General features: G+C 26.8%; 1 protein-coding gene across 4 annotated transcripts in view; it reads left to right on the plus strand.

Annotated features, from left to right (window-relative positions):
* The first annotated feature begins 1,231 nt into the window (after positions 1–1,231).
* The window catches only part of LOC136975767 (inactive histone-lysine N-methyltransferase 2E-like), a 79,662-nt gene continuing 53,002 nt past the window's right edge, over positions 1,232–27,891 (plus strand). For 3 of the 4 annotated variants that reach the window (XM_067270860.1, XM_067270861.1, XM_067270862.1), the window contains exons 1-2: positions 1,233–1,581; positions 14,406–14,697. In XM_067270860.1, the coding sequence (XP_067126961.1) occupies positions 14,582–14,697 (116 nt within the window). In that variant the 5' untranslated portion in view covers positions 1,233–1,581; positions 14,406–14,581. Of the gene's footprint in view, positions 1,582–14,405; positions 14,698–27,891 lie in introns of all 4 variants that reach the window. The other variant, XM_067270863.1, reaches the window with a different exon arrangement.

A 27,891-nucleotide genomic window follows, 5' to 3' on the forward strand; every position in this document is an offset into this window, starting at 1 on the left:
GTCACGACTCTATTGCTAACAGGAAAAGTATGATGTACAGGGGAAAGCCACTACTAATTTGAAGTGGAGAGCATATATTTTAAATTAAAAAATTATTAAAATATGATAAAAAAAATTACATTTTCTTAATCTTAAAACATTTTTATAAATTTTTATATACCCTTCTGAAAAAATTGTCGCTGTATCGATGTGGTCATTATTGGAGGTTCGACTGTGTAAGATAATAATTACAATTATAGGAATTTTTAATTTGTATATATATTTTTTCAATTTTAATTTTATTTATATTCAAAATTGAAAAAAAATACAGTACAACCACCAAATAGCGGACACTGTCGGGACCGAGAAGTTTGTCCGTCATTTACAGGTAAATGTAATAGATATGCTGTTTGAAGGATCTGGAAATTGTAAAAATCTCCGTTAAGTAGAGAATGTCCGCTATTCGGAAGTGTCCGTTAATGGAAGTTCCGCCATTTAAGTAAACCGTAAAACATACGAAACGCGTAAAAAAAAATAAACGAAAATTATTTTATACAGCTAATTCAAATGCCATTTCAACTTTTCAAAAAACTGCGTAAAAAATGTCCTACAAAATATAAATTAAATCGGATTTAAGCAATAAAATAATTGAAGACGGTTCGAGACAATCAATTTATGAATGTAGTAAAGGTTAAAAAAAAATCAATTCTAATCTAAAGCTATCAGCGTTTTATGTGTAGTAAACAATTGGCGATAATAAATGATAAAAGAATTCTTTATTATTTTTAGGCTTATTCACAAAAAGTTTAAATTCTCGTTTAAGTTTAAGGAAAAAAATTATCAATAATTAAAAAAACAATATATATATATATATATATATATATATATTTAAAAAATTCAATTTTGTATTAATCGATCTGAGGAATCGAAATTATTTTTTAGCAAATTAAATATTTTCTGATTTTTTTTAAAATTGAATTTAAGATTATAACACTATTTAAGAGAGTTTGTTTACTACAAAATGTAAACAATATAGTCTCAGACACGCCTATCAACAAATGAACTCTCGAAGCATGTTTCGTGTTGATTTTATAATTTTCCTCGTAAGAAATTAATGAAATAAAACGATCGAAAATTAAAAAAAATTTATATATATAAATTTTTTTCACTTTCTTATTAATTTAAAGGTCCACTGAATACAAATTGTTACATCTTCTCGGATTCGTCGAAATTCCCATTTGTTTTGACGTTCCTTGTTTCTACGGTTGACGTCCCCGTCGTTTCTAAACATTGAATGGACGCCATTACAGTGGTCGAGCGATCGGCTGGGATAATTTCATTGACATCTCATCTTGCCGTTTTAAACTAAAATAATTATGCTGTTTGATAGATTATATTCGTATTGGTTTAAGTGAGATTAAAATGGATCGTTATGTCAACAAAAATGCCGGACGTAGCCGCAAAAAACCGTTCATTTAGTGGATCTGGGATGGTGTTTACAATCTGAAGCCAACATGTCATCCATCATCCGAACTCTTTAAACTGATTAAGAAATTAATTTCTATCAACAAAATTATATGCGATGGAACTAAAATGAAGATGGTAAGTCTTTCTAATTCTTAAATAAATCGTGGATTGCTTGAGAGCTGTCATTTATAAGTACACAAGGCTTGTGTTTTCATCCCTCTCCAACTGTCTACCGTTCAATCATACACGAAAATATTCGGAAAATAAATAAAAATATATACAAAATTCACGTAACATTTTACTTAATACACGAGCGAAAATTATTAATACAAATTTACTATTCGTCAAATTGTCAAATTTCAAACTTCCTCTCTCTCACTTCAAATTATATTTGATTGCGCCACCAGGTGATTAATTGAACATAATATATTTAACGGATGAGATTAAAAGATGATCTTATTTACAAAATTCAACCCAATGATTGTTTAATTCCATGACTTTTACAAGATACCAATGATCATGGTTGCTAAGCCTTATCTACACTACACACAGTACATAGGCCTAATGTTTTTTGCATGAAAGTAAATTATAAGAATGTTATTTTAAAAATTGATCAACTTATTAAATTCACAAAATTACCATCAAATTCTGACATATTCGAGAGTTTAAAGCATTTTTTTGAGTGCTTACTAAGTCGTAATACTTAATGTTTACATTACACATAATTTAAAAATAAGATAAATATATTTTATGCGAATTTTAGAAGAAATTTACTGTTTATAATAATAATCAGGCTGATTTAGTATGAAAAGAATTGCTGAAAGAATTGTATCTTCAATAAAAACAACAAATTAAACATAAAATATAAAATCTAGCATTAAATATATTATTAAGGTAATAATCATTTTTTAACAGTGCATTAGAAAATATACCGATATAAATTAGTATTAAAAATTGTTTCTGAATAAATCATTGCTTAATTTTAAGAATATTACAATATTAATGTATCGTGATACATTTTTATAATACTAATTACAATCATCTACATTTTTGTAATATTATTTTATTATTACTTTAGTATATATTCTGATATAAGATGAGGGATCAAACCATGTACATAATGATTTAAACCATAGAAAATCTTAATTGTTTATACTATTGAAATTTTAAATGAAAAATAGTTACCCATGTTTATATAGCAGTTAATTAAGAATTCTAGTGAACAGTGATGTGATAATGTCATTTATAAAACAGAAAAATGTTAATCTTATATATTACATGATATCTTATATTATTATTTTTTCACGTAGTGAAAATAATGTAATAATAATTTTATAATTTGAATAATGTATAGAATGTTTGTACAGTAATCTTGATTAGCTAAAGTGGCACCATCTGGTGTTAAGTTAAATAATTAAAGTTATTTCCTAGAAAGCAATTGTATTTAAAAAATATATATATATGTAGTTTTTCCAAAGGAAACATTCTCATCAAAATATGTTAATTGCCTAATATTTAAATATATCGTTAATTATAATTTTGATTATACTTAAGTTTGAATTATACAGTGTAATTTTTTTATTTATTAATTCTGTAATAGTAGTATGGATTTTTTATTTATATAAAAGCACTTCAGTCAAATATAATCAATGTCTTCTATTTTTCAAATTATATTTATTAACAATAAATTTATTTTTCAGTATCTTTTTAGTTAAATTTCAAAAGAAAATTATATAACAATTACATTTGAAGAAAATTTTGAAATCCATAAATTAATTATTTTTAATTATTTTAACACTGTTTTTTAATAATGAATGAAACAAAATTTAATTTCTTGTTTTAAATGAATACGATTTTTAACAACAAAAAAACATATCAAATAAAGAACATAAATTCTTAGCAAAATTTAACTGTTTAGCTTATTATTAGATTATTTATACTGTATTTATTAAGTTTTTCTAATTAGATTTTGTTTTTACTATCAATTTAGTACAGGATACATATGTATTAGTTTTCTATTGTGAAGTGATTTAGAATTAAATTACTTTACTTCTGTTTAGTGTATAATTTAGATTAGTTTATAAAAAAAAAGCTTTAATCAAAATAATCAGATTAAAATGTAAAATTTTATAGATATGAGTTTCTTAATAAATATATAAATATATATATATTTTTATTTTAAGTTTTTTCAGTTTAAGCTGTTGCTTATTTAATAAGATACAGATGAAACTTACAATCTAATCTGACATTTTAGTTACAAATGAAATTAAACTAATTTAAAATGTAATATTTTGATTTTATATGAATTTATATTTAATTTTTTCACAAATATAACAAAGATATAATTACATAATTCTTATCAATGGAAAGAAAAAAATATAACTTTGTATATATTAATTGTCTTCCATTAATTGAACTAAGATTTATTTAGGAGATTTACTAGTTTCATCACCTGGCAATGGTATTAGTACATAATCTCATCTACATTTAATGAATAGTTATTGAAGTTATGAGCATGCATTAACTTATTTTTGTTAACTAATTCTGTTAATTAGTATTACAACCTTTCACAAAATTTCAAATAAATAATTTTTACTTTTTAATTGTATATATTTAAAAACATGACAATATTAAATAAGGAAATAATAAAATAATCTAGGAACCATCTATGATGATAAGAGCCAGGAGTTGCCATTAAAAATAAGATACGATAATGTGCTTCTTTATAATTATTGATTGATATTGATTAAAGTAACATTACCATTATATAAATTATGAATATAAATTGTATATCTTTTACATTTAACATGGTATAAATCTTTTATTTTCATGAGTTCAGTATGTGAATTTATTTATTTACGTTAAATATCAATAACCATTTTATAGTATTTGTTAAGTTGAAAACATTCTTTTTACAATTATAATTAAAGTGTGCTAAATATGGGTACCATAACAATGCCCCTGATTTTCTGGAGAGATTAATATGATTTATTAGAAATAACAAAAATATTTTTTAAAATTTATATCTTTATTTTAATTTGAAAGAAATAACAGATTACAAAATTTTTATTTTTTCTGATTATTTTATAAAAATTTGCTAAAATGGAAATAATTACAAATAAGATTATTTTATTATTTTGTTCAAGTTTTGATACACTGATATAAGAAGAAATTTTCTGATTTCTTTTTAAACAGTATATACAAAAAAGTTATCATTTTGCATTCGTTGATAACAAAAAATTAACTATCTATTTTTTATATTTGGCATTTGACCTGAATTTATTGTGTGCATCCTGATTGCTATCTTTTAATAATAATCCTATGGAAAGTTATAAATTGGCTATACTTGAAGCTTATAGTCATTTACTGTAGATAGAGACAGATTCAGATTGATTATTGTAGCTTAGAAAACATAGACATTATTATTATTTTTTATTTCAGCTTACTTTAATTACTTAAATGTGAATTACAGCATAGATAAATAATTTTTTTAGTGTTTTTATTATAAAACAATACTTCATAATATTAGCATAATGTTAGAAATATTGCATTGGTTTAACCCAAATACAATAATAGAAAATTAATAGTCTTGATTACTAGGAACTTAATATCTTTCTCATGAATTCAGTATTACAGATTCATCATTCTTAATGTTTTCCAAAAATGTTGGGTATAATATAGAGAGATAATGTATATGAAACATATTGGAAGTGTAAATATATAGGTACTTTCCATTGAATAATTTAATCAAATGTTGCTTGTATAATTTTGGATTTAGGAAAAGCATTTCAGGATATTATTTATCATTTTAAAAGTGCGTTATTTTATCATTTATAATATAGTAAAATAAGCTATATATAAGGATTATAATGTTATGCTTTCTGACTCTGAATTGTTTAAATCAAAATGATTTTTCTAATAAAAAGTTATTTCTTATTATTTATTAATCCAAAAAAAAGTAGCAGTATTATTAAAAGTTATGTGGTATAAGAGATGTGAGGTTAAAAATATAATGAATTTACGGTTTAACACCATAAATATTTAGCGTCTACATATCTCACAGATGTAATATTTTCGTTTTAATCACTGTATGTTTGCATTATACATTAACCATTATTAACATTACAATATACCAGGTTGTTCAATAAGTATTGTCGTTTGATAAGAAAAACACGATTTTATGGTTTGAAATACATTTTATTATTCAATATAATTTCCCTGAACTTTTCAATACACTTGTTCCAGTGATCTTCTAGTTTATGGATTCCATCCCTGAAATGAGAATCCGGAAGAAGAATCCAGTGATATGATTATGGTAGCTAAATTAAAGTGATAGGATTATAATATTGTTACAATTATATTTAAGCCAAACAATTGCTGGATTAGATCAGGTTGTATACTGTTACTATTAATAATTAAATTGGCCTAGAGGTAGGCTAAATTATTATTATATTTAATTATAATTATTAAATTTAATATGAGATGGCACCTAATGCCTATCTCTAGGCCAAATTACTTAGCATTTAATTATTAATAATAATAGCAGTAATAGAGCTAGATCTAATTTGGCAATTGTTTGGCTTTAATATAACTATTGGGCTAACATATGTTTATATTTGTAATTATTTTTAATTTAATTTTGTTATCATATTATAAATACACAGTTTTAAAATGATTAATAATGTCTACAAAAGTTTATAAGCCTAAAATTACATGAAAGACGATGAATAAATACTCCAAACCTGATTTATATATACATGCATATATAAATATTGATACAATGTTCAGAACAATGTAGTATATGCAATTATATTACAATTATATATATAAATTGATGAACAATGCAAGTATTCATCAATTTTATTATATAAAACAATTGTATTAAAACAAAAATTTAACATAGTAATATCATTTTTAGTTTTGCTTTCAACGTATTACAATCTGAATCTAAACAAATACATTTTAAAAAATATTGACATATTTAAAAATTTTTTTCTTTAGAAGAGTAATTTCAAAAATCAAATGTTAATGATTTAAAATTGGACTACAGATAAATCAGGCATGATAAAATTTTTTATTTTTATGGGTGCCAACTAAATATCTAAGACCAACTCATTCTAACCTCTGGTGTTTATTGGATTTTTTTACTGCTTTTCTTTACTTAGTATACAGTTTTAATAATTTTGACTTTATGTTCATCTCTAGCTTTGATTATAGTTTTATTTGTGAAATGGTGGAAAGCAGTATCATTGTGTTTAAGCAAAAAGAAACATTGCACAATCAAGCTATGATTTTATTGGATATAAACATCACTCTGAAATGTAATTTATCATTAAACTTGAAAAATTCAAAAGCTGTTTTATATATCTGTATAGATCAGTGCTAAAAAGACAGCTAAATTATAAATACTAGCATGAGAAGTCATATTTCTAAACAATGAGATGGAATGATCAGTGGTCAAGGTGACCTTGAAATCTGCATGTTTCATTGGAAGCACTACTATATAAATTAACTTTAGTCACATCCAAGATTACTTGTGTGACCTTATAGTGTAGTGCAATTTAAATAGAATTTCCACTGAATCTCATGTATTGGAGTCAAAACATGTAAAAGAAAATGCAAAGGACTCCAAATAAACTTGTGTAGGCCTAGAAGTAAATTTTCAGTTGCTAGCATAAAATTTTTTGTTTCCTTGGCAACCTGGTGCATGGAATTTAATCACCCATATAAATTTATTATCATTTATTAGTTATATTAATTAATTAGTAGCTTTGAAATAATTTTATTAAATTTAGATATGTCTGGAAAAACATATCTATAGCTGGATTTGAAACTCTTTACTCTTTTTAAACTGCAAGTATATTGCTATTTTTTTTACAAACACTACAATCATCTAATTCAGTAAAATTTTCTTTATTCAAATGTTTTCAGTTGTCTCAAATGATCTTCAGGAAATTGCATTCTAGAAGAATGAATGCATAACGGTTTTTCTAGAACATATTTGATTTATGGAACACATTTGCTGGAACAAATTTTGATTTTGAAAGCTCATATTGATAGTAAATAAATAAATAACTCAGTAAATAAATACATAAATAAAATAAAATAAAATATGTAAGTAAATAAATAAATATATAATATATTTTATTTTATTTTATACCAACAATGCAACCATGCTCTCAGTATTACATTAATGTCCTTGAAACTAATTGCCTGCTTCTTCAATGTAGCCTTGCAAATGTGCCAGGCTTCTGCATATTTTATTTGTTGTCTCCTGTATACCCTCTATATTATTTCAGCTTTGTTCCATAAAACAGAAATTTATTGGGGGTCAGCCATAGCATATGTCACTAATGCAGTGGATAATATCTCTATACTTGAATTTATTGATGTTATTTTTATGTTCCTTGATTTTCACTGCTAATTATTTAAAACAATTGAAAATACAGTAAAACCTCCATTATCCGGACCTCTATTATCCGGATTTTCGATTATCCTGATTGTTCAACATAAACAAAAATTGTACGAATTTGCTGATTTGCACTTGGCAAATTGTGACACTGTTTATGTACGTACGTGATGGAATGCATGGAACAAAATTTTGAAAAGACCATTAGTAAATTCCAGTAATAGTAGAAAGTGGTATAGGAGACATTGCGGAAGCAATAGCACAAATTTCAATATTGCTGAATGTGATGAAGAAGATGTAACCAAGTGGTTAAATTGCGATGCGAACGATCCTGGATTCCAAATTTTGAATGATGAGAAAATAATTAAAGAAATATCTTCCTCAGATAAACAAGATCGAGAAGACGAAGAGATTTGCGAAGTAAGAGATATTGGTCCTACACATTCTGAAGCTTTTCAGTGCTTAGATGTCGCCATGAAGTGGTTTGAGAGCTAAGAAGAGTGTAACTCGGGACAACTTATATGTCTTAAAAGTATTCGCGATTTAGCAGCTTCAAAAAGAACAGCTAGCTTTAAACAAAAATCGTTAATTGAATTTCTTAATAAAAAATAATTTAATATTGAAGCTATATGTAAATCTAGACAAATAAAAATTATTCATACTATATGCCAGGGGTGGGCAAGCAAGAGTTCAGTGAGAGCCAAAATGTAGGTTTTGCAAAATGCATGGGAGCCGCAGTTTTGTACTGTCGTGGCGGATAGTATGGTAAGGCGCACGATTTTATTATATAATATAAATATAATATAAAACAAACATCTTTTCATAAAATTATAAAAATAAAATTGTAAAAACAATAATAAAAAACAGAAATTAACACTCAGCAAGAGCCGCATGTAACTCAAAAAGAGCCGCATTTGCCCATGTCTGCTATATGCACTGTCAATTATTATTTTTTTGATTATCCGGATTTTTCCTTATCCGGACTACCTTCATCCCCAATTAGTCCGGATAATAGAGGTTCTACTGTACTGAAAATTTTTACTGCACTAGATGGTTATAGGGTTGGTAGTTGTACTGTACAAGTGCATTTCCTCTAGGAGTAATAAATTGCTATTTTTACCATTCATGTTTAAAGTTCATTTTATTCAAGTATATATTAATTTTAGATTACATTTGCATCCATAATAGTTATTTATCATTCTGCTGATTTTAAAGAAAATTGACCTACAGTAATTAATTTTACAGACTTAAGTCAGTCTTAATATTTAAGTATCTTTATTTCTTTTATTATTGGATTGATGCAAAAATAATAAGAAAAATGATAGCCATTTATTTTCTGTGGTTAGAAAATATGAATTGTTTCATAAATATACAAGTAAATATGCAAGCAATTGCTATTGTTTAATGATCATACTAAATTTATAATTTAGTCAGGACAAGCTTCAAAAGATATTTTTCGAATAGCAATGTAAGGGTTGTGCATTTGTGCAATAATGCTATAGGAATTAAAAAATAGTGAGCCAGTTTCCAAGAATGTGTATAAATTGTATAAAATTCATGGAGACAGTGTCATATTGAAAATATCTGTTACTAATTTTATAAGAAATTTCAATTGGATGACTTTAATTTCAAAAATAAACTTAAAATGTAGCAAAATTACCTTCTTAATACTGAAATGAATCACAAACACACTAAATGTTGTTTAAAGTGTGTTTTCAAAGTAGCTAGCTTACAGAATTGAACAAAGATCATTGTTGAAAGCCCTTTGATTACAACCCATATTGAGTAGGATTTTAGGAAATGGTAAAGCTTTTGCATATTAATCAGTTGTCTGTTAAGCATATGCCAAAGCTGTTTGAACTGCATCTCTTGATTCATTAGTTGAGGCAGTACAGCATGTTGGTTTACTATTGTATATACAGTGGAACCTCATTTAACGAGCACCTCTCATAATGAGTAATTCACATAATGAGCAAAGCAAATTGTAAAAAAGTGACTAGCTTAACAAATGACGTTTCGCATAATGAGTAACGAGGAGAAGGGAAGTCCCAGATTTTGCACATGCTAAATCAGTGTGTTTAGCACTTGTCTTAGTGTCACTTATGATTACACATTTTTCCAAAGTTGTGTTCAGACATATTACATATAAACATCAACAACCATAGCCCATTATATAATAAACATGCCAAACGATATGCCAAATTCTTGGGCTATGTAAAGGCTATAATTAAATATTAGAAATTACTGTATTTCAATTATTTTTTTTTTTGTTTTCTGCAAATCGAATTCACATTCTAGATTGGTTCATTTCGCACTAGAAGAAAAGATGAAGATGGTTATTTTGCTTAACGAGTGTTTCACTTTATTTTGCTTAACGAGTGTTTGACATTCTGGAATGAATTATGCTTGGTAAGTGAGGTTTACTGTACTTCATTGATGGAGCTACAAAAAGTTGATTGTTTTGATAAACACAGAGGAAGAAAAATAGATTTATGATAATATTGTATATTAAAGATCATAGTGTAAAGATGATAACTCATCAAAAAATATGACTATTTTATGTTCAGAAGTTGAAATGTTCAGAATCTAATAGGCTTATAAGGATATTATCTGTTGTAAGCTGTTAGACCATATTTGAACCAGATTGAATATCCAGGGCTGATAAAAATTTTTTATTTTTATGGGCCCAGCCAAAATATTTATGAGCCAGCTAATTCTGACATCTTGAGTTATTTGAAGATTGTTTCATTGGGTTTTTTACTTATAAATTATAAATAATATTTAAAATTTTATATTTGTGTTTTAAATAAAACAGATCTTAAAGTGTTCAATTACACAGTGAAATTTATCATCTCTGATATTTATTACTATATGAGCAGTACTGTTTAAATGAAGAATTAAAGGAAAAACTGTCTTTTTTTCCATTAAGACAAAACAAGATTTATTGGTACCAAATTTATCTTCCTCAGATTTTCATGTTGACTTTCTGAACAATTTCAATTTTGGTAGGAAGTTTCAGAGACATTGAATACATTGTTATCACAAGTTTTGTAGCATATACAAACTTGCAGACCATTGGAAAAATCATCACTAATTATGGCAGTTATGTTCTTCATTAAATAAATATTGATTACTCTTGGGAATGCTTATTGATGTATATCTTGTGTGTTTTTCCATTACTTGCATCAATTCAATACAAGCACAGGCATAAAACAAATATAAAATGTTAGAATAATTGTCTTAAATAGCATAGAAAGTTTTAGCAAATCTTAATAAATTTTTAAAAGAAAAAGTATTTTGATTTTATCTTTAAAATTAACAGACATTCAAATTTTTATTTTTCTGTGTGTTCTGTGTGTTCTATCAATGAAACAATGAGATTCACTTGAAGAAGAACTCAGTAGGAGGCCACAAATGTTTATGCAGTATACATATTACCAACACCAGACAATAGGTTTATAATGTGATTTATCTTTAAAATTGACAGTAAAATTATTAATTTTCAATTGAAAGAAAACATTGAATGCAAGCCAATACAATATGACAGTTTAAAATTTGTGTTGAAGTTTTATGTTATGAATATTTGTGCAAAATTTATAATAGATTATTATAAATTTGCACAAATAAGACCGAAAAGTTTATTATTAATAATAATGAACTTCTTGGTCTTATTTTTAGTGTAATTAAACTTCATTATTAATTAATGTAAAAACAACTCCGAAGTTCTTTAAAAATAACAAAAAACAAACCTTTGTTAGAGTTCAATTTTATTTACAAATTATTCTCTAGCAGTTTTGGACAACTCAGGAGATGTATATCTTTTGACAACGGACTTGATTGTCAAAAGTGCTGTTGATTTTCTATTAATTTTCTGACCAACAAAAAATAAAATAAATATATTAAATTATAAAAAAATGAGAAATTTGCTTTCAAAATCTAGAAATATATATATGTTACAATATATATGTTACTGTGAATGACCGATATCTGGTGAATGTCCACATTCTCCAGTGAATGTCAGCATTCACACAGTCATTTCGTGTATGTATGAAATATTTGCTAAATATCATTATTTCTCACTTACACTGGCAAATGTTGACATTCAGCATTCACTGATGGTGAATGTTGAATAAAAATATTTTTATTACGTTAAGACAAAAATGCAACTTTTTAATATGTCAAAATAGGAGAAAGCTTTAGTAACAGCACATGTAAACTGTTGAACCTAAAACAAACAGTACATTCTAAATCATTAAAGAAACTATTACAATAATAAACTTACACATAAATTATGTGATTAATGTTACACAATACGTTATTTATTGCAACAACTTAAACTGTTATGGCATTTTGAATTGCACAAGAGTCCCTTGCTTTTACAACTGCATTTATTTGTGGAATACTTCTTTTTGCAATGACAGCGTGTATAGCCTTGCCCTTCACTTTTTGAATTAGCTGCAGCTGTTTCTCTCAGTGATATTTCTTGAGAAGAAATCTCATCTATAGAAAGTAACTTTTCTTTACAAATTACAAACTGATTATGGGTATAAAGCTGACAAACCGATCCCCACCTCACAGGATCAAAAGAGCAAAAATACCATCCAGTGACAAAGTGGACGGTTTCCACCAAACCATTGCCGGGAAAAGAGGTATGACCTTGTCCTACCTCCAGCTACCCACAAAGGATTTGGCAACAGACTGTTGCCTCTCTGTCGACATTGACTTATCAGCTGTCGTTTCAACCTCCACCAGAGCTTATCTGTGCTTGTCAATATACACTGGCCGTTGTTTGAATGTATAATAATATAACCAATATTTGGTCTTTCACCAACGTATTTTGTATGTGTCGACATTCACCGGAGAATATCGACATTCTCTAATTTTGTTCTTTCACAGTAACATATATATTATATTATATTACAGAAACTGCTGTCCTGCAAATGACATCATAAGTTAGATAGTGGACTTTTCCATATGAAAGAACTAAGTGGACAAATTAAATTTTGAATACAAATTTAGTTTTCAACTGATCTGAATTTGTATTTGATTAATTTATTTGTTTAGGTCTGCTTTCTATATACTTTACCTGAAGATTGTTACAAGCAGACAAAAACATTAGTAAAATTAATATTTTGAGATACTTCTTAAATTTGTCAGGATAACAAATATTGGACTTATCATTAAGGAAAATATCTTAGAAGAGTAAAATTAATCACTTTGAATTGTATTTTTGGATGCATTTTGGGTTTGAACCCTTCTTCAGCAGTTGACAACTCTTCTAAAAAGTTCCTGAGTATTACTATTTTGAGTTACTTTGTGTTTGTTTCAGGTGTTGGTCTTCATTTAAGTGAGTCCTTCCAGTTTTTGAAGAGTAATTGACTATGCCAAATGTGTAATAACACACCTGTATAATTACACCATGATATAACAGGGAGAAACTTGCCATTCTGGTTTGTGATTGGATTTGTTGTTCACAATATGAGATGATTGCATTGTGGACAAGTATAGAATAAGCTGTACACAATACCAGCAACTCTAACATTTATATAATTACAGGAAAATAAATAGTTTCTTCCAGTTATACCAGTACAAACATATAAATATTTCATCCAGATATGAAGCTATTTTACTACTACATAAATGAATTTGTGATTATCTTAATCATACATGGGAGGTTTTAGTAGGATTGGAAAGTTTTTTTTATTCTGTAAATATTTGACTTAACATATTGCAATATTACATTTCCCTACTTGAATTTAACATTACAGTTTAATAAAATACTATGAACAAGGTAAGGTGGCTTATATTCAGTAAATCTGTTGACTTCATTAGTTAAGTTTATATTTAGCTACATACAAAAAAAAATGATGAGAGAATTTAGTAGTGAGATCAACATTTTCTTTAAAATATCGATCTAATAAATATTTTCTGGTTCCTAGAAACTTTTTCACTGTTTTTGTACATAAAATATAAACAAGTAGATAATACTATGTAGGCAATATTTAGTATTCATATAATTCATTGTCTATTAATTCATTGTCTATTAATATATGCAATCTAAAAAATTTTGAGTATGAAGTAAGTTTGCAAATTAAAAAAACAACAAGGCTCTTTTTTATTTCCTTTTCTGATAAATGTGTATGAAGTAACTTTTATTTACTATTTATTGGATGATTCCATTCATATTTATTTATGGAGAAGTTTCACATAAACTATCCAATAAATAAAATGTGTGAGAGAAAAATTTATCCCAAAATCAAGCTTTGATTATTCAGAACAGTAGGATAATTTAATACTATGACAGGATTGAAAGTATTAGATGCAGGAACTATGTCTTTTACAGTTGGTTTACTGAATTTACAAATACTGGAATTTCAGAAGATAAAATTTATGGTTTCACTGTACTTATTAAGAATTATGTTGAAGATAATAATGACTGTGTTGTTTTTAGTAAATAATAATTGCCAATCTTATGCATGCAGTAAAATAAATTTGTAATTTATAATATTTTTATGGTTATTAGTAATTTATTGTTTGTTTATTTTTTTAGATATTAATGTGAAATGAAGCTGAATTTTGATTTCATCCAATTTCATCAATATTTACTTCATAAAATTAATCATGTCTTGAATTTAAAAATAATATAAGACATTTGTAAGTTTGTGCTGGAAATTACTGGAGTTATTTCCTTACAATAAATTTATTACCAGCATAAAACATTGAATTATGAGTATCATCATTCAAATCAGTCCAAGCCAACTTACAACTTCTAGCAGTGTTGCTCCTCATCCTGCTTGCATTGTTGAAGCAGAAACAACACTGGATATGGGACCTGATTTAGAGTATGTGCATATAGTTAATTTTTATATCATTACAGTGATTGACCTTTAATCCATGCATTTCTTGAACTGTGGGACATTATTGATAAGAGATGGTTACTTTTATTTGTTTATACTAGATTAAGAGCATTGCCATAATTTTAGAGAATAATTTAAAAATATTATACAGTAAATATGAATTATTTGTATATTGTTAACATAATAATACACACACACACATACACACCATATATCATAAATCAAAAATGTATTTTTTTCATTTATCAGTTATTTATTATATCTTAAATTTTTTAAAGATTTGTTTTATTAAATTAGAACATACCTAACTGGGGAATCTAATACAATCATATTTAAAGTTTAAATCCGCAATTTTTTTAAAATTCAAAACATATGTTTTCATTTTCATTTGAACAGCATCATAAGATTCTGTACTCAATAAGGTAATTCAATGAAACTGATAATGTTTGTTTTGAGTGGAAAAAAAAATGTTTGCTTTTGTAAATGTGGTTTGATTTCTTATTTAATAGGTAAATAGGTTTGATTTATTTTATATAATTTAGGTTTGGTGGTGTGTTTGGTATATAATTAAAAATATTTTATAAATGTGCTATATTTTTTTAAATCAGAAACAGTTATAATTATATCATATTAGAATTAATATTAATTATAATAAACTATTTAAAAGTATAATAATTAGATTCTTCATTGATTGCATATTTATTTTTTTTATACATTTGTTATTTCATTTTATAATATTTAAGTAATAAGTAAAATTTTTAAAAGAAAACATTAAGAAATAAAAAGTCATATCATGTAAATTACACAAAATTTTCATTATTGAATATACAAAAATTACCAGTGTTTTATATTCACAATTATTTTGACTGAGATATAAAATTTTAATGTATTTTGAAGCATGTTTTTCATTTTAACTGACTAAAACATATCATTATTTCATTTTATGTTATCCTCTAAGTTGGTATAGATTTAAGTTAAATTAAATTATTAAAATTAATCATTTTGAATAAACAGCTGGCTTTCAATGAATGTTTTGACAATGTACTTATTCATTTTGCTTTTAATGAAAATATTAAAATTTTAATAGCTGTATGCTATAGACGTATTAAGAGATCAAAAAATTTTTTAAATATTAGTTCAGTATGATATTCTTGACTATATAAGCAAGATATTTTGAGGATACATTTTGAAATAAACTTTTAATCTTAAATATGCAAATCATCACAATAATTTATTTAAATCTTTTGATATTTCTAACATTTCTATCCTTACATTGAATAAATTAGTACATATCTTAGTATCATAAGATTAAAATAAATCCAGGACAATTTTCTCATAAACATAACCAGTGGGAATAACATTGTTATTCTTATAAAAGAGTGTATTTAATTATGTTCCATTTTAATCAAATTATATATAGTTATGAATAAATGCGAATTTTGAAAAAGTTTATATCTTTATGGTAAATTAATATTATTATTAAAATATCATGTTAACTATTTGTTTTAAATATAAAACCATTATTTAAATCAATGTAATTGCATTGCTTTATAATATATTTACAAACATTATGTATTACAACAGTTTTAATGATGCAAGTTCAATGAAGAATAATGGATATTTTCTTACATTTTGAGCTTTAGCATTCTAAATGAGATGCTGTTAATATCAGAATCAACATGATCTGTTATGTTATGTGTATGACATGTTGCTTGTACAATATTAATTTCATATATTTTCTTATTTTGATGAAAAAAATCACACACACAAATACAAATATTTTTACAAGATTAAAGCAGTTATTAGTCCTTTATACAATTTAAACAAAATGCTATGTGGTTTAATTTTGCTTTACATATCAATGGATCAGGTAATTAATTCTGATTTTTGGTTCTTTGTATTTTATATCTTATGTATTATTTTATTTTATCCAAGTATTTTGGGTTTTGAATGCTACAGATTGAAGGTCAGTCATTGTATCAATTTATATCTTTCATTCTTAAGTAACAGAATAAGAATAATTTATATATATTTACTCTTTTAATAAATAAACTTTTAATGATTTTCTAATATAAAATTATAGTTTAAAAAATTTTTAATATTATATGTCAAAAAATATTTGTATTCAACATTAATAGTATTTACGTATTAAATTGGTAAAATATGGTATATATATACATATCGTATATCTCGGCAGATAAGATGATAGTTAAATCATAAAAAAAGGCCCTCAAAATCTGGGGTCGTCTTATAGGACAGATACAAAAAGTTAGATTGAAATTTATATAAATTAAAACCATTATAAAAAACCAAACAAACCATAATTATTTACTAGTAGAGAGTGGGGTATGTGCACAAAATAGAATAGCCCATACGACATTTTGTGAATAGTCAAGGTCATTACCCGAATGCTGAATCATTGCAAATTCTTGCAACAATTGCAAGGCAGTGCTACCAGATGCAAGAAAATTAATTTGTTTATTTGAAAAATTACAAATACAACATAATTCCATATACGCTGTACAGTATTATTATTCAGATGATGATCGCTGATCTAAACTAAATTCATAGGCTGTTGATAGTTTGGGGGTCGTCTTATAGGACAGATATAAGCTAAAACTATAAAACTTCGATGAAAATTTATACCTCATCTTATCTGAAGGTCGTCTTATCCACCGAGATATACAGTATATAATATATTTTTTAAATGAATATTAAATATATTTATTTAATTTTATTATTTTTGTAAGAAAACACATCACAAAAAATTACTTAATTTACACAGACTTATTATATTTATCATATGTATTTTAATTGAAATGTAATTAGTTTTATAAATATATCAGAATAATAAGGAAAATTCATTATTATAATACTTTTATAATAAGAAGGCAGACCATCAATTTTTTTTTTTTATGCTTGATGTCTTTAGACTAATTGATAAAAGTATTTGATAGTTTTGATGTTTGTAATTTACTATGTCTCTGAAACATATCTTTCAGAAATAATTATTTCTTATCTAAGTTGATCTCTTACCGATAATTTGGAAAATTAAATAAATTTTGTATCCAAACAATACCAAGACTATTTTGAAAGATTTTTTGAAATGGACCTACACAAATTTTGAATCTTGTTTATTAATTTGTTGAAATCAAAATTATTGTTTTCTGACTGAATATATGAGTATATTTATTTGAAAATCAGTCTTATGTTTTAATAATTAATTTTGTTATCATATTGTAGATAAACTTTGCTTTTTGGAATTAAAGTATGTAAAAATCTGAAAAAAAATTTGTTTAGTATTTATAAAATAAATAGCATTCTGAATATCAGAAATAATTTCAGTAGTTACTGATCTTTAAAACTTTTAAAATTTAAAATTTAATTTTTAAATTTTAAAAATTTCAATAAGGAAAATTTAAGTTTCTTCAAATATGTATTGGTACATTTATTATAATAGAATTAAGCTTAATAAAAGAAACTTAAAAATTAGCATTTTGGAAAAAATCATTTTATATACATGTAGTTTTTCTGTCAACAATAAGAATAAATCTTTCTGCTGATCCTTTTCCTTTTTTTTTTTTTGTTTAAAATTCTAAGTTGGTTTAACTTAGTTAATATTCTCATTAATAATTAACTGTCAACAATTAAATTGGTCACAATTCAAAAATTAAATTTATTTTCATATATTACTTACATCTGTTAAAATCTCTACATTTGATTATAGCTTTATAAAATGATGACCTCCTAATAAATGCAATAATAATCAGTAAAAGTGTTTTCTAACTTTTACTTTTTTTTTATAATTGTTTAAAATAGAATTTTTAAATTTTGTTTATATAAAGTTGTTTAGTTAGTTTGCATTTTAACAAAATTTGGCCATGTCAATCAAGGTTAGAAAGAAATTGATCTAATTTATTTAATTAATGGATTAACAAATATGACTTTAAGTTTGATGTGTCATCATCTCCTGATGACATTATTGTAATTATCATCATCATGTACTGATGATGATAATAATTAATAACTTTTGATACATCTAAAAAATTAAACTAAGTTAAATTAATTCAAGTTTTATATTAATAGATGATAACAAACCAGCCTACAGTTAAAATTCATAATTCATTAATTTAATTATTCAAACACTTCAAAATCTTTATATAGCACCAGTTAAGAATTTAAATTAAAGAAATATTAAAGACAAATGTTTTTGATGTAAATCTAAGATCTGCTTCAGGTCTGTGTTTGTTCTCTGTTCTGTATTGGAATATTTAAAAAAAAAAAAGATAAAAATTATGGATCTTTCTACATGTATAAATATTTTATATAATTTATATTTATATATTTATATAAAATGAAAACTTATTTAAAAATAATATGCACATGAATAACCAAAACCATATAGTGATTGAATATGCCCATAAAATGCAGATATTATACAAAGAAATAGCAAAAAATGGGTACTTAAATAACATACTGACATAACCCTCCATATATAAATTACTCTGTAATTGCAAGAATGCCATCAGCACCAATAGAATATCTGGAATATATAGTATCCTGATATGTAATGAAAGGTTTTAGAAGAATGCCATCTAAGGCGCTCATCATTTAAGGCGCTCATCAAAAGGGCCTTCTTATACTGCACCGATGTACTAGACCGGGACAAAGAAATTAATAGAATCCAAAAAGTAGCGAAGAATTTGGGATACAAAATGTCCACAATCAAAGGCCTCATCAAGAGTTACAGTAAACAGAAAGGTACAATGGCATAGAATAAGAGCATCACAACTTTCAACAAGTTCACATACAATGAGCAAGCAAGGAAGGTGGTGAAGGAATTGGGAAAATGCAAAAACACATAGTTTACAAACGAGCACCCAATATTTATAGACTATTAAGAAATGATAAGGACAAGATTGGAATGGAAGAACAAGCAGGTGTATACAGTATACCGTATGAGAACCAACAATTAGGAATTGATAAAGAATATATAGGAGTGACAAGAAGAAGCCTCAAAGTAAAGGTAAAGGAACATAAATATAGTGTGAGTAAGGGTCTAAACAGCACGATTTTGGCGAGTATGGCGCAGGCGGATGGAGCAGTAGTCAAATGGAATGAGGCAAAAATAGTTAAAACAGGACATTCACCATCCATCGCAATGGAAATGGAAAAAATAGAAATTTACAAAAGAAAAATGAGGGACAGATGCTTAAACTCAAAAGATGCAAACAAATTACCATCAGCTTGGAAGTACAAAATTGAAAAGAGTATGGGATTTGATAATCCATAAAAATTTGGGCTGGATTGTATAGGAATTAGTATTCACAATTAAGTAATCTAGATGTAAAATTCTTCGTCATTATTCAGTTATTGTATTTTATTATTTTTGTTGTTATTCAGTTATTTTGTATTTTATTATTTATTTTTACTTTAAGTTTTTCGTTAGCAACGCATTTTGAGAGTATGTTAATCCGTTAACTTAAAATGTAAATTCAAATAAATTCGAATGTTACCAGTTCGAACAAAAATGTAAAGCCTGAAGATGGCCTATTTATAGTAGGCTGAAAACGTTTGGAGGAATAAAACAATAAGCTCAGCGAATATAAAACAGGTGTGTTTATTTATTAATTGGTTTCAGAAGAATTTAGTTTATATTGGATCAACCAAATAATCCCTGAACAAAAGATTTGCTAAGCACAAGTATGAAATAGAAAAAAAAATTCCACTGCCCTGTCTACATTTGCTTCTTAAAATGACTTAGAAGCAAAACTATACCAAGCCAGCTTCATAAAGTGCATCCTTCGTACAAATCAGATTAGAACAATAGAGACTTTAGAAATTTTGAAAGCTGATAAGAAAGGGGAATGCAACCATTTTGTGAGAGCCAAATTTGGAGAAAAATTTTAGGAAAAATTATTTTAAATTATTGTAATATTTTGTTCAAACCAAGATAAATTTTTTCGAAAAATTACCGATTAACTCGGCAATTAAACTGTTTCCCACGAACATAGTTCCTTTTTGGGAGTGACACATCAAATGTGTCACTTTGACTCACCAGGTGAAACGTGTTGATTGGACCCAAAGTACTGAACTTCAAGGGAAATAATGGGAAAAATCCAGTATAAAAAGGAGGGGACAATGATGATCAGCGCTTTTTTGTCATCAGTATGTCAACCCTTTAGTGTATGCGTCCCACTATCACCATTTTACATCAGAATTTGTACCTGAAATCAACCTGGATTTGTACCTGAACACAACTTGGATTAACACCTGAACTCAAGCATTTGAACTCTCATCATACTAGCTCCTGAACTCAACCTCAGCGAAGATCCATCATCGAGGACCCACTTGGACTCCAGGTATTTGTCGTCGTGCGAAAGTTTTGTACACTCTCTCTCTCGAGTGGCTAAGATTCTTCTTAACTCCTTATTAATTGTAGCAATAAGCCACCCTGTAAATAGCTTCTATAAATAAATGGGTATTTGTTAAATGAATAACTTTGTGGAGTGAACTTCTTCCAAATCTCTCCCTTCATCTCCATTTCAAATCTAAGTTACTACATATGAACTGCTTGCACAAGAACATAATGGTTTCTGTGTCTCCGTACAAGACACAAGTCTAACCAAGGAGGTACCGACCCTGCAGTCACAATTTCAAAGAAAAAAAAATCATCTCATATGCATGACAGGCATATTATGACAATACTAATCCAACTCGTGGAAAATAATCATAAAATCATAAATATATGTATATTAATATTGCATTTGTACCATTACATGGCTGCATTTACTGCTATTACATAAATTTTGCACATAACTTCTTGAATGTATTCTCCTTAGATAATTTCCAAATGTAATCTTAAAAAGAAAATTTTTAATTTGTCATTGTTTTTTCAAATATTCCAATGTAGAAAGGAGAACAAAAACAGACCTGAAGCAGATCTTAGATGTAGATCAAAACATTTGTCTTCAATATATTTCATTAAAATTCTTAAGTGGTCCTATATAAAGATTTTGAAGTGTTTGATTCATTTACATGACCAGTGTTGCAAAGAAAATTTAATTATTCAGAGATTTTTATAATTATTAATATTTAGTACATAACTATGAGCTGTTATTTTTATTCAAAGTACTATATAATCATAAGTTAGATATTAAATGATTATAAAATTTTAGAAGATAAAATCAATGGAAGAAATAACTTGGTAATGTTTTTTAGATGCTAATAATAATAATAATAATAATAAAAGTAGTGTTTTAGTATTACTTGGGCATGATTGATGTAAATAATTTGTTTGTAATAAATGTTTTACATGTGTTCTAAAGAATAATTTGAACTCTGCATGTTGTGAGTAATCAGTTGAGATGGTTGAATAAAAGTATTGTTGTATTTTAATGCTTTAAATATATTAATTTTCTGTAAAAAAACCAGAAAAATCATTTTTAACACAAGAACATAATAGACTAAAACTGACTGTTTTTAATTTTTTTCATTGCTTACATATTAATAAGAATTAGTATTTTCGATTCTCTGATCTTCCTTAATTTGTGTTGTATATTTATATTACAAAAATTTATACTTGTAGGTTAAATGTTTAAATTGCATTATATTACTCCCATTATTTCTTGAACAAAGCTGTCATTTTGGTAACTAATCCAAATAATACTGATATTTCTTTTTAGAAATTAAATTGAATGTTAGTTTTTTACTTTACAAAGAATTCTGTTTCAGTTCATTGAAAATTGATGTTATAAGCAGTTATATGTTTTTATTAATATAACTTAATGTTTATTTTCAATATTATTCTATTGAAAAGAAATACAATCACACAAGAAAGTGTTAAATTATGAGTGAAGAATTTTATTGATATTTACAAAATTTCTTTGAAATGAATATCAATATTGCAGAATTTCTAGAATCTAACAGTAATTACATTTGTAAATCTAAATATTCTTTCATTGATAAAATAATAATAAGGATTTGATTAAAATTCAGCATAATGTAAAATAGATGGTAGAAGAGAGACGACATTTAACTGAATAAATTAAACTAAAAACAAAGCTTTTAAGATCCATCAAAAACTTACATAGTCATTAAGATGAGCCAGGGTATTCATTCTATCTTCAGATTTCAGAATGAGTGAATCTAAAATACAAATCCAATAAAGCTTAAATATGCAGTAATATAGAATAAAATTAAATATGTAATGGTTAACAGAAAAAAATAACCACTAAAAAATAAATCACACAGGAGTATTGTAAATACTTTTGTATGGTTTATTTTATTTTTTGTTATTAATTTTTTTCTTTGAGCATAAAGATACAAAAATGAGAATTGTTTGAATAGAAATCTTCAGACATTAGAAAGTAAGTTCACATTTCTGCAATTAAAACACTCTTTTCTGAATTAATAAATTAGTTTCTACAAACATGGTTGTCTTTATACAATATATGTATATTTGATAATTTGGGCACCAATTCCATCACACAGAGTTTATGACTGAAGCAAATACTGAAAATTAATAGAAAACATGTGTTTTGTATTATATATATGCTTCTTTATGTGTGACAATAGTAGTCTGGAAGTAAAAATTATATATACAGGTATACCTCAAGTTACGTCGTTCTCGATTATACATCGTTTGTCAAAAAAGTATATGGAAAAATAAAAATCAAGTTTAAGTCATTTTATTTGACTTTACATCCGTCCGTCACAAATATTGAAGTCGTAATATCACTAGAAAAGCGTTAAAAGCACATAAAATCATATTAAAATATGTACATTTACAGTAAATGTTAATGTAATCATCATAAATCCTAGAGAATGAAACACGAAAACATCTGTGTTTCTGTGTTGTCGTCTTATTTAGCGGTCTTTAAGTGCTCATTATTGGCGTTTCCTCTATTATTGGCGTTTAGTTACAACGTAAGTAGAAACTACGACTTATGTCGTAACTACACAAGTAAATTTGACTTACGTTGTCTCTCTTGGAACCAATTACCGACGTAAGGCGAGGTATACCTGTAATTATTATTGATCATGAAACAGCTGATACTTAAACATTATATTTCACTATCTGCTTGATCTCTGTCATCTTTAAGTTGATGGATTTTATTTGTATGCCAATCTTATGTTATGTTTGGAAGTACAGTAGAGCATCGATTATCCGACCCCCGATTAACCGACTTATCGGTTAACCGATTGCGTTCTAGTCAGTCTCAAATCCGTCTAAATTCAAATGTCTGCTAGTGATGTGGCGCTACAATATTTGGTTATGTCTTGGCTACTTTAATATTATTTTTGTTAAATTTTTGCATATTTTAGCTGGCAGCACTGGCTCGACCGTGAAAGGGAGGCTAGTATTTAAACTAGGCCTAATACACTATACTAATAATGTGTTTTTTCATACTTTTCGGTTATCCGACTTTTCAGTTATCCGACCAACCCCAGTTCCTAATTAAGTCGGATAATCGATGCTCTACTGTAATTTTTTTTATAAAACTGGATAATCTTTTTGTTGTGTGAAACCATTTTGTAGTTTTGTTATTTCTTATCCTCTGTATAACTTTCATCCTTAGAAAGTATGGTATGATTCCTTTGTATGATTCTATAAGTTTATTTATGGAACAAGATGAAAATTGAGAAATTGCTTTTTTTCTGGTCTACATAAATCTCTTATTCCTAGCATTGATGTTAGAACAATGAATTAAAAGATCTACAATAAACAGAAATCTGTTATCTATTATTTTCTGTTTTATTGAAAATTCTCTGGGTGTTTGTATGGTAATAACTTTTAATTACCTTCAAGCAATTTTGGTCATTATCAAACTTACTCTTCTTGCATTAAGCTTTTAAATTTTTAGTGAACAGAAAACAGCTAAATACAAGTAGATCTTCTGAATCATATTGAATGAACAATGTATAACAGTAAGGTTTTGCAATACATGTCAGCAAGTATTTTTCTTAACTTCAACATGATAGTAATATCTAGAAAACAAACAATTATTTATTGTGATATCGTCACAATGCTGGGATGTAATTTTTATCATAGTTTTAATTTATTTAATTTAAAATATATGTTCTCTACCTCAAATTAGTAGTGGCTTGCCCCTGTACGTACATCATACTTCTTCTTTAACAATAGAGTCATGCCAGTCATCTGTTAACTCCTTTCAGGGTAAATGTTTTGAATTGAAATAACTTGACTTCCGGTTTGTGTCAGAAGTTCGTATACAGTTAATTTGGGGTCTCCTGCCCCTAAGGTTTCCATATCTGATCTCATCTTTCATCTATCAACTTCATTCTTGAGATTAAGGAAAGACAAACAGACGGACGACAGTGGAAATTTATAGGTCTACAATTTTTTCAAATTGCAGGCCAATAACACAAGCAAATTAATAAAGTTTTTCAAAAGTAGGCAGATGACATTTGTCATGTTTGCACTTCATTTTGTTTTATAGAACATTAAAAACATTAAATTCTGATACTTTGTAAAACAAAATATTTGATTATTCATCAAGTTTGGCCATTAAAATATAGTTGTCTAGAAAAATAGAAAACTCTTCTGCTTAGTCTCTAATTCACTTGGGTTTATCAAGTGAACATTTGAAATTGTGAAGGAGTCATAAACATTTAATCATATTATGCACTTCTTGAGACTTTACATTCCTATCGTCAGATAATTACATTCAATGCTTTTGTTCTGATGATTCAAAAGAACAACTGCACTCGTTTATAAATTTTTGAACCAAACTGATTCATAGATGTTTGAAAGGTTAAAAGTATCAGATTCATTAGATAACTGACATTTGTAAGATTAACAAATGTTTATGCATGGAATCATCCATGCCTTGATTCATGTCTTATCAAATGATTTCATGAATTTAAACTAAATATTTCAGATTATATTTTAATACAGTTTTCTTAAATTTTCTTATAGCTTAAAAAAGAACACTTTCAACATTCAAGATATTTTTCAAGATATTTCAGTAACAACAGAATTTCAAAAAATGAACATATTTTAAAAAAGATGAGAATAATAATCATGGTATAAATATTACATTTTGCAAAAATAATTTACTTCTGCATACAGTGATTTAAATATTTTGTTTCCTTGAAAAATATACACATGTAAAGATATCAGTATAATGCAACATTTTATTTTTTAATCTATTTTTGACAAGACTATGTCTTGTTTATAAAATCATACTGTCGTTTTTATTACCAGCTTAGAGGTATGAAGGAGTACATGTCAGGAGTTGCAATTTGACACAGAGTATTAGATGCCCAAATCATTTGCGCATAAAAAAATCCAGACTTGTAGGTAGTCAGGGGACCGAGAACCGAGTCAAAATAAAATACAAAATGGCGATCTTCTTGTACAAACAGGCAAAACAGGCACCTCACCCCACCGAAGTCAGGTGGGGAGAGTACTACCCATAGTCATTCTAAGAAGTGAACTCTGATCTTAGGACTGAACACAGTATTTTCTTTGTTAAATGAAATTTGTAATCTAATTTTGTAAATTTGGGAGTGCTTCAAATATGATGTTAAAATGGTTTTACGTTGTTACAAGTGGGTTTTTTTAACATTATCTAGTATAGTAAAATCGTGAGACCAATAAAAATTTGACGTGTAGGGCAGAGGGTGCCACTGCGTGACCTTTGCCCTTTGACTTCACTTTGCTCCTAAACTCTAATGAGGAGAGACATCTTTTTACTTCATTTCGTTAACCTTTCGATTCGACAGCCGTGCCGATCTTGGATTTATATTATATCTCAACACTATTGTAAATATCGTGTAGCCGATACAAATTAAGTAAATTATCAGTTTCTTAGTTAATTTTTACTGGCAGAATGAAAGACACAGAAGACATGGTTGATGTCAATGTGGACATCACGGACAAGGTAGGACATGCCACGTACAGATTTTAGCCACGCCGCTAAAGACGTTATATTAGGGTTGTCGTTACATCCAACGACGTTATAATCAGATTAAACTGTATATTGTTTGTGTAAAATTAAAAAAAATAATTTCAGACGATACAATAGCCACGATTATTTTTTTCAAAAATGGGGACTTTTTGTTACGTATCGACAAAAATTCAACCCTGGCCATTATGCAACGAAAAGAAATTTTGAAATTGGATAGGGTATATCTGGATAGGTTAATTTTACCGAAAATGCATGGTGGACAACCTCGTGGTCGTGGCTGGCGAAGTTTGAACGATCATGCTCAAAACCAGCAATACCAAAGAAGATTGGAGAATGAGAACGAGATTGCTTGAGCATCAGAGTGATTCCGCTTAGTAGTGAGTCTCCGAGACATAGTCTTGTTACAAATACGGCTTTGCCATTTTACTTGTTTTTACTTCAAATTAAAGCAAAATGTAGTTTTATTTTTAAGATGTTAACATAGGAAATGACATTAGATGTTTTCAGGGTATCTTCAATTTCAGTGTTGGATCACTTTAAAAGCTATTTGAATAATTCAGAACATTGATTTCAAAATTCAAAGAAAATAGTTGTAATTTCCAAAATTTAAAATTTTAGAAATAAGAATAATTACAACTTCAATATTAAATAAGAATACTTGCTATAAATAATAGATTCACAAAAATATACTGTATTTATTTGAATATAAGATGACCTCGCATATAGGATGAGATGTGACTTTAAAGATCAAAATAAAGAAAATTAGATTTATTAATAGAATTCTAATTTTATTTCGTTTAATCACAAGTAAAATATCAAATGAACATAAATGAATACATTGTCCTGCAAAAATTACTATCATTTTAAACTTTAAGGAAAAATCTTGTAAAATCAACAATATAATTTGTTCATGTAAAGCTGGACAATCAGGAACCTTTTTTTGCCAATTCTGAACAGTCTAATCCACTCTCCATCGATTACACTTATGAGTTTCTTCAAATTCTGATTTTCAAATAGTCATCTGTTTTCACACGGGAATGGATTAAAACTTATATTGTGCTTCTGTGAGATTTTGGAATTTTAATTTGGAATTCAATTCAAAAGCTTTGCTCTTTTTATTGCTATTCATCTTTACTCCTGACAATATACAAGAACGATTCAAACGACCCAGGTAAAATACTTTTGTTTTTAAATACAAGAGGGTAAGCATAAGGTAAAAAATGCAAATACACGGTTCACAAAA

The sequence above is a fragment of the Centruroides vittatus genome, unplaced genomic scaffold (genome assembly GCF_030686945.1).
Source record: "Centruroides vittatus isolate TY-2023 unplaced genomic scaffold, ASM3068694v2 contig_388, whole genome shotgun sequence".
Taxonomy (NCBI): domain Eukaryota; kingdom Metazoa; phylum Arthropoda; class Arachnida; order Scorpiones; family Buthidae; genus Centruroides; species Centruroides vittatus.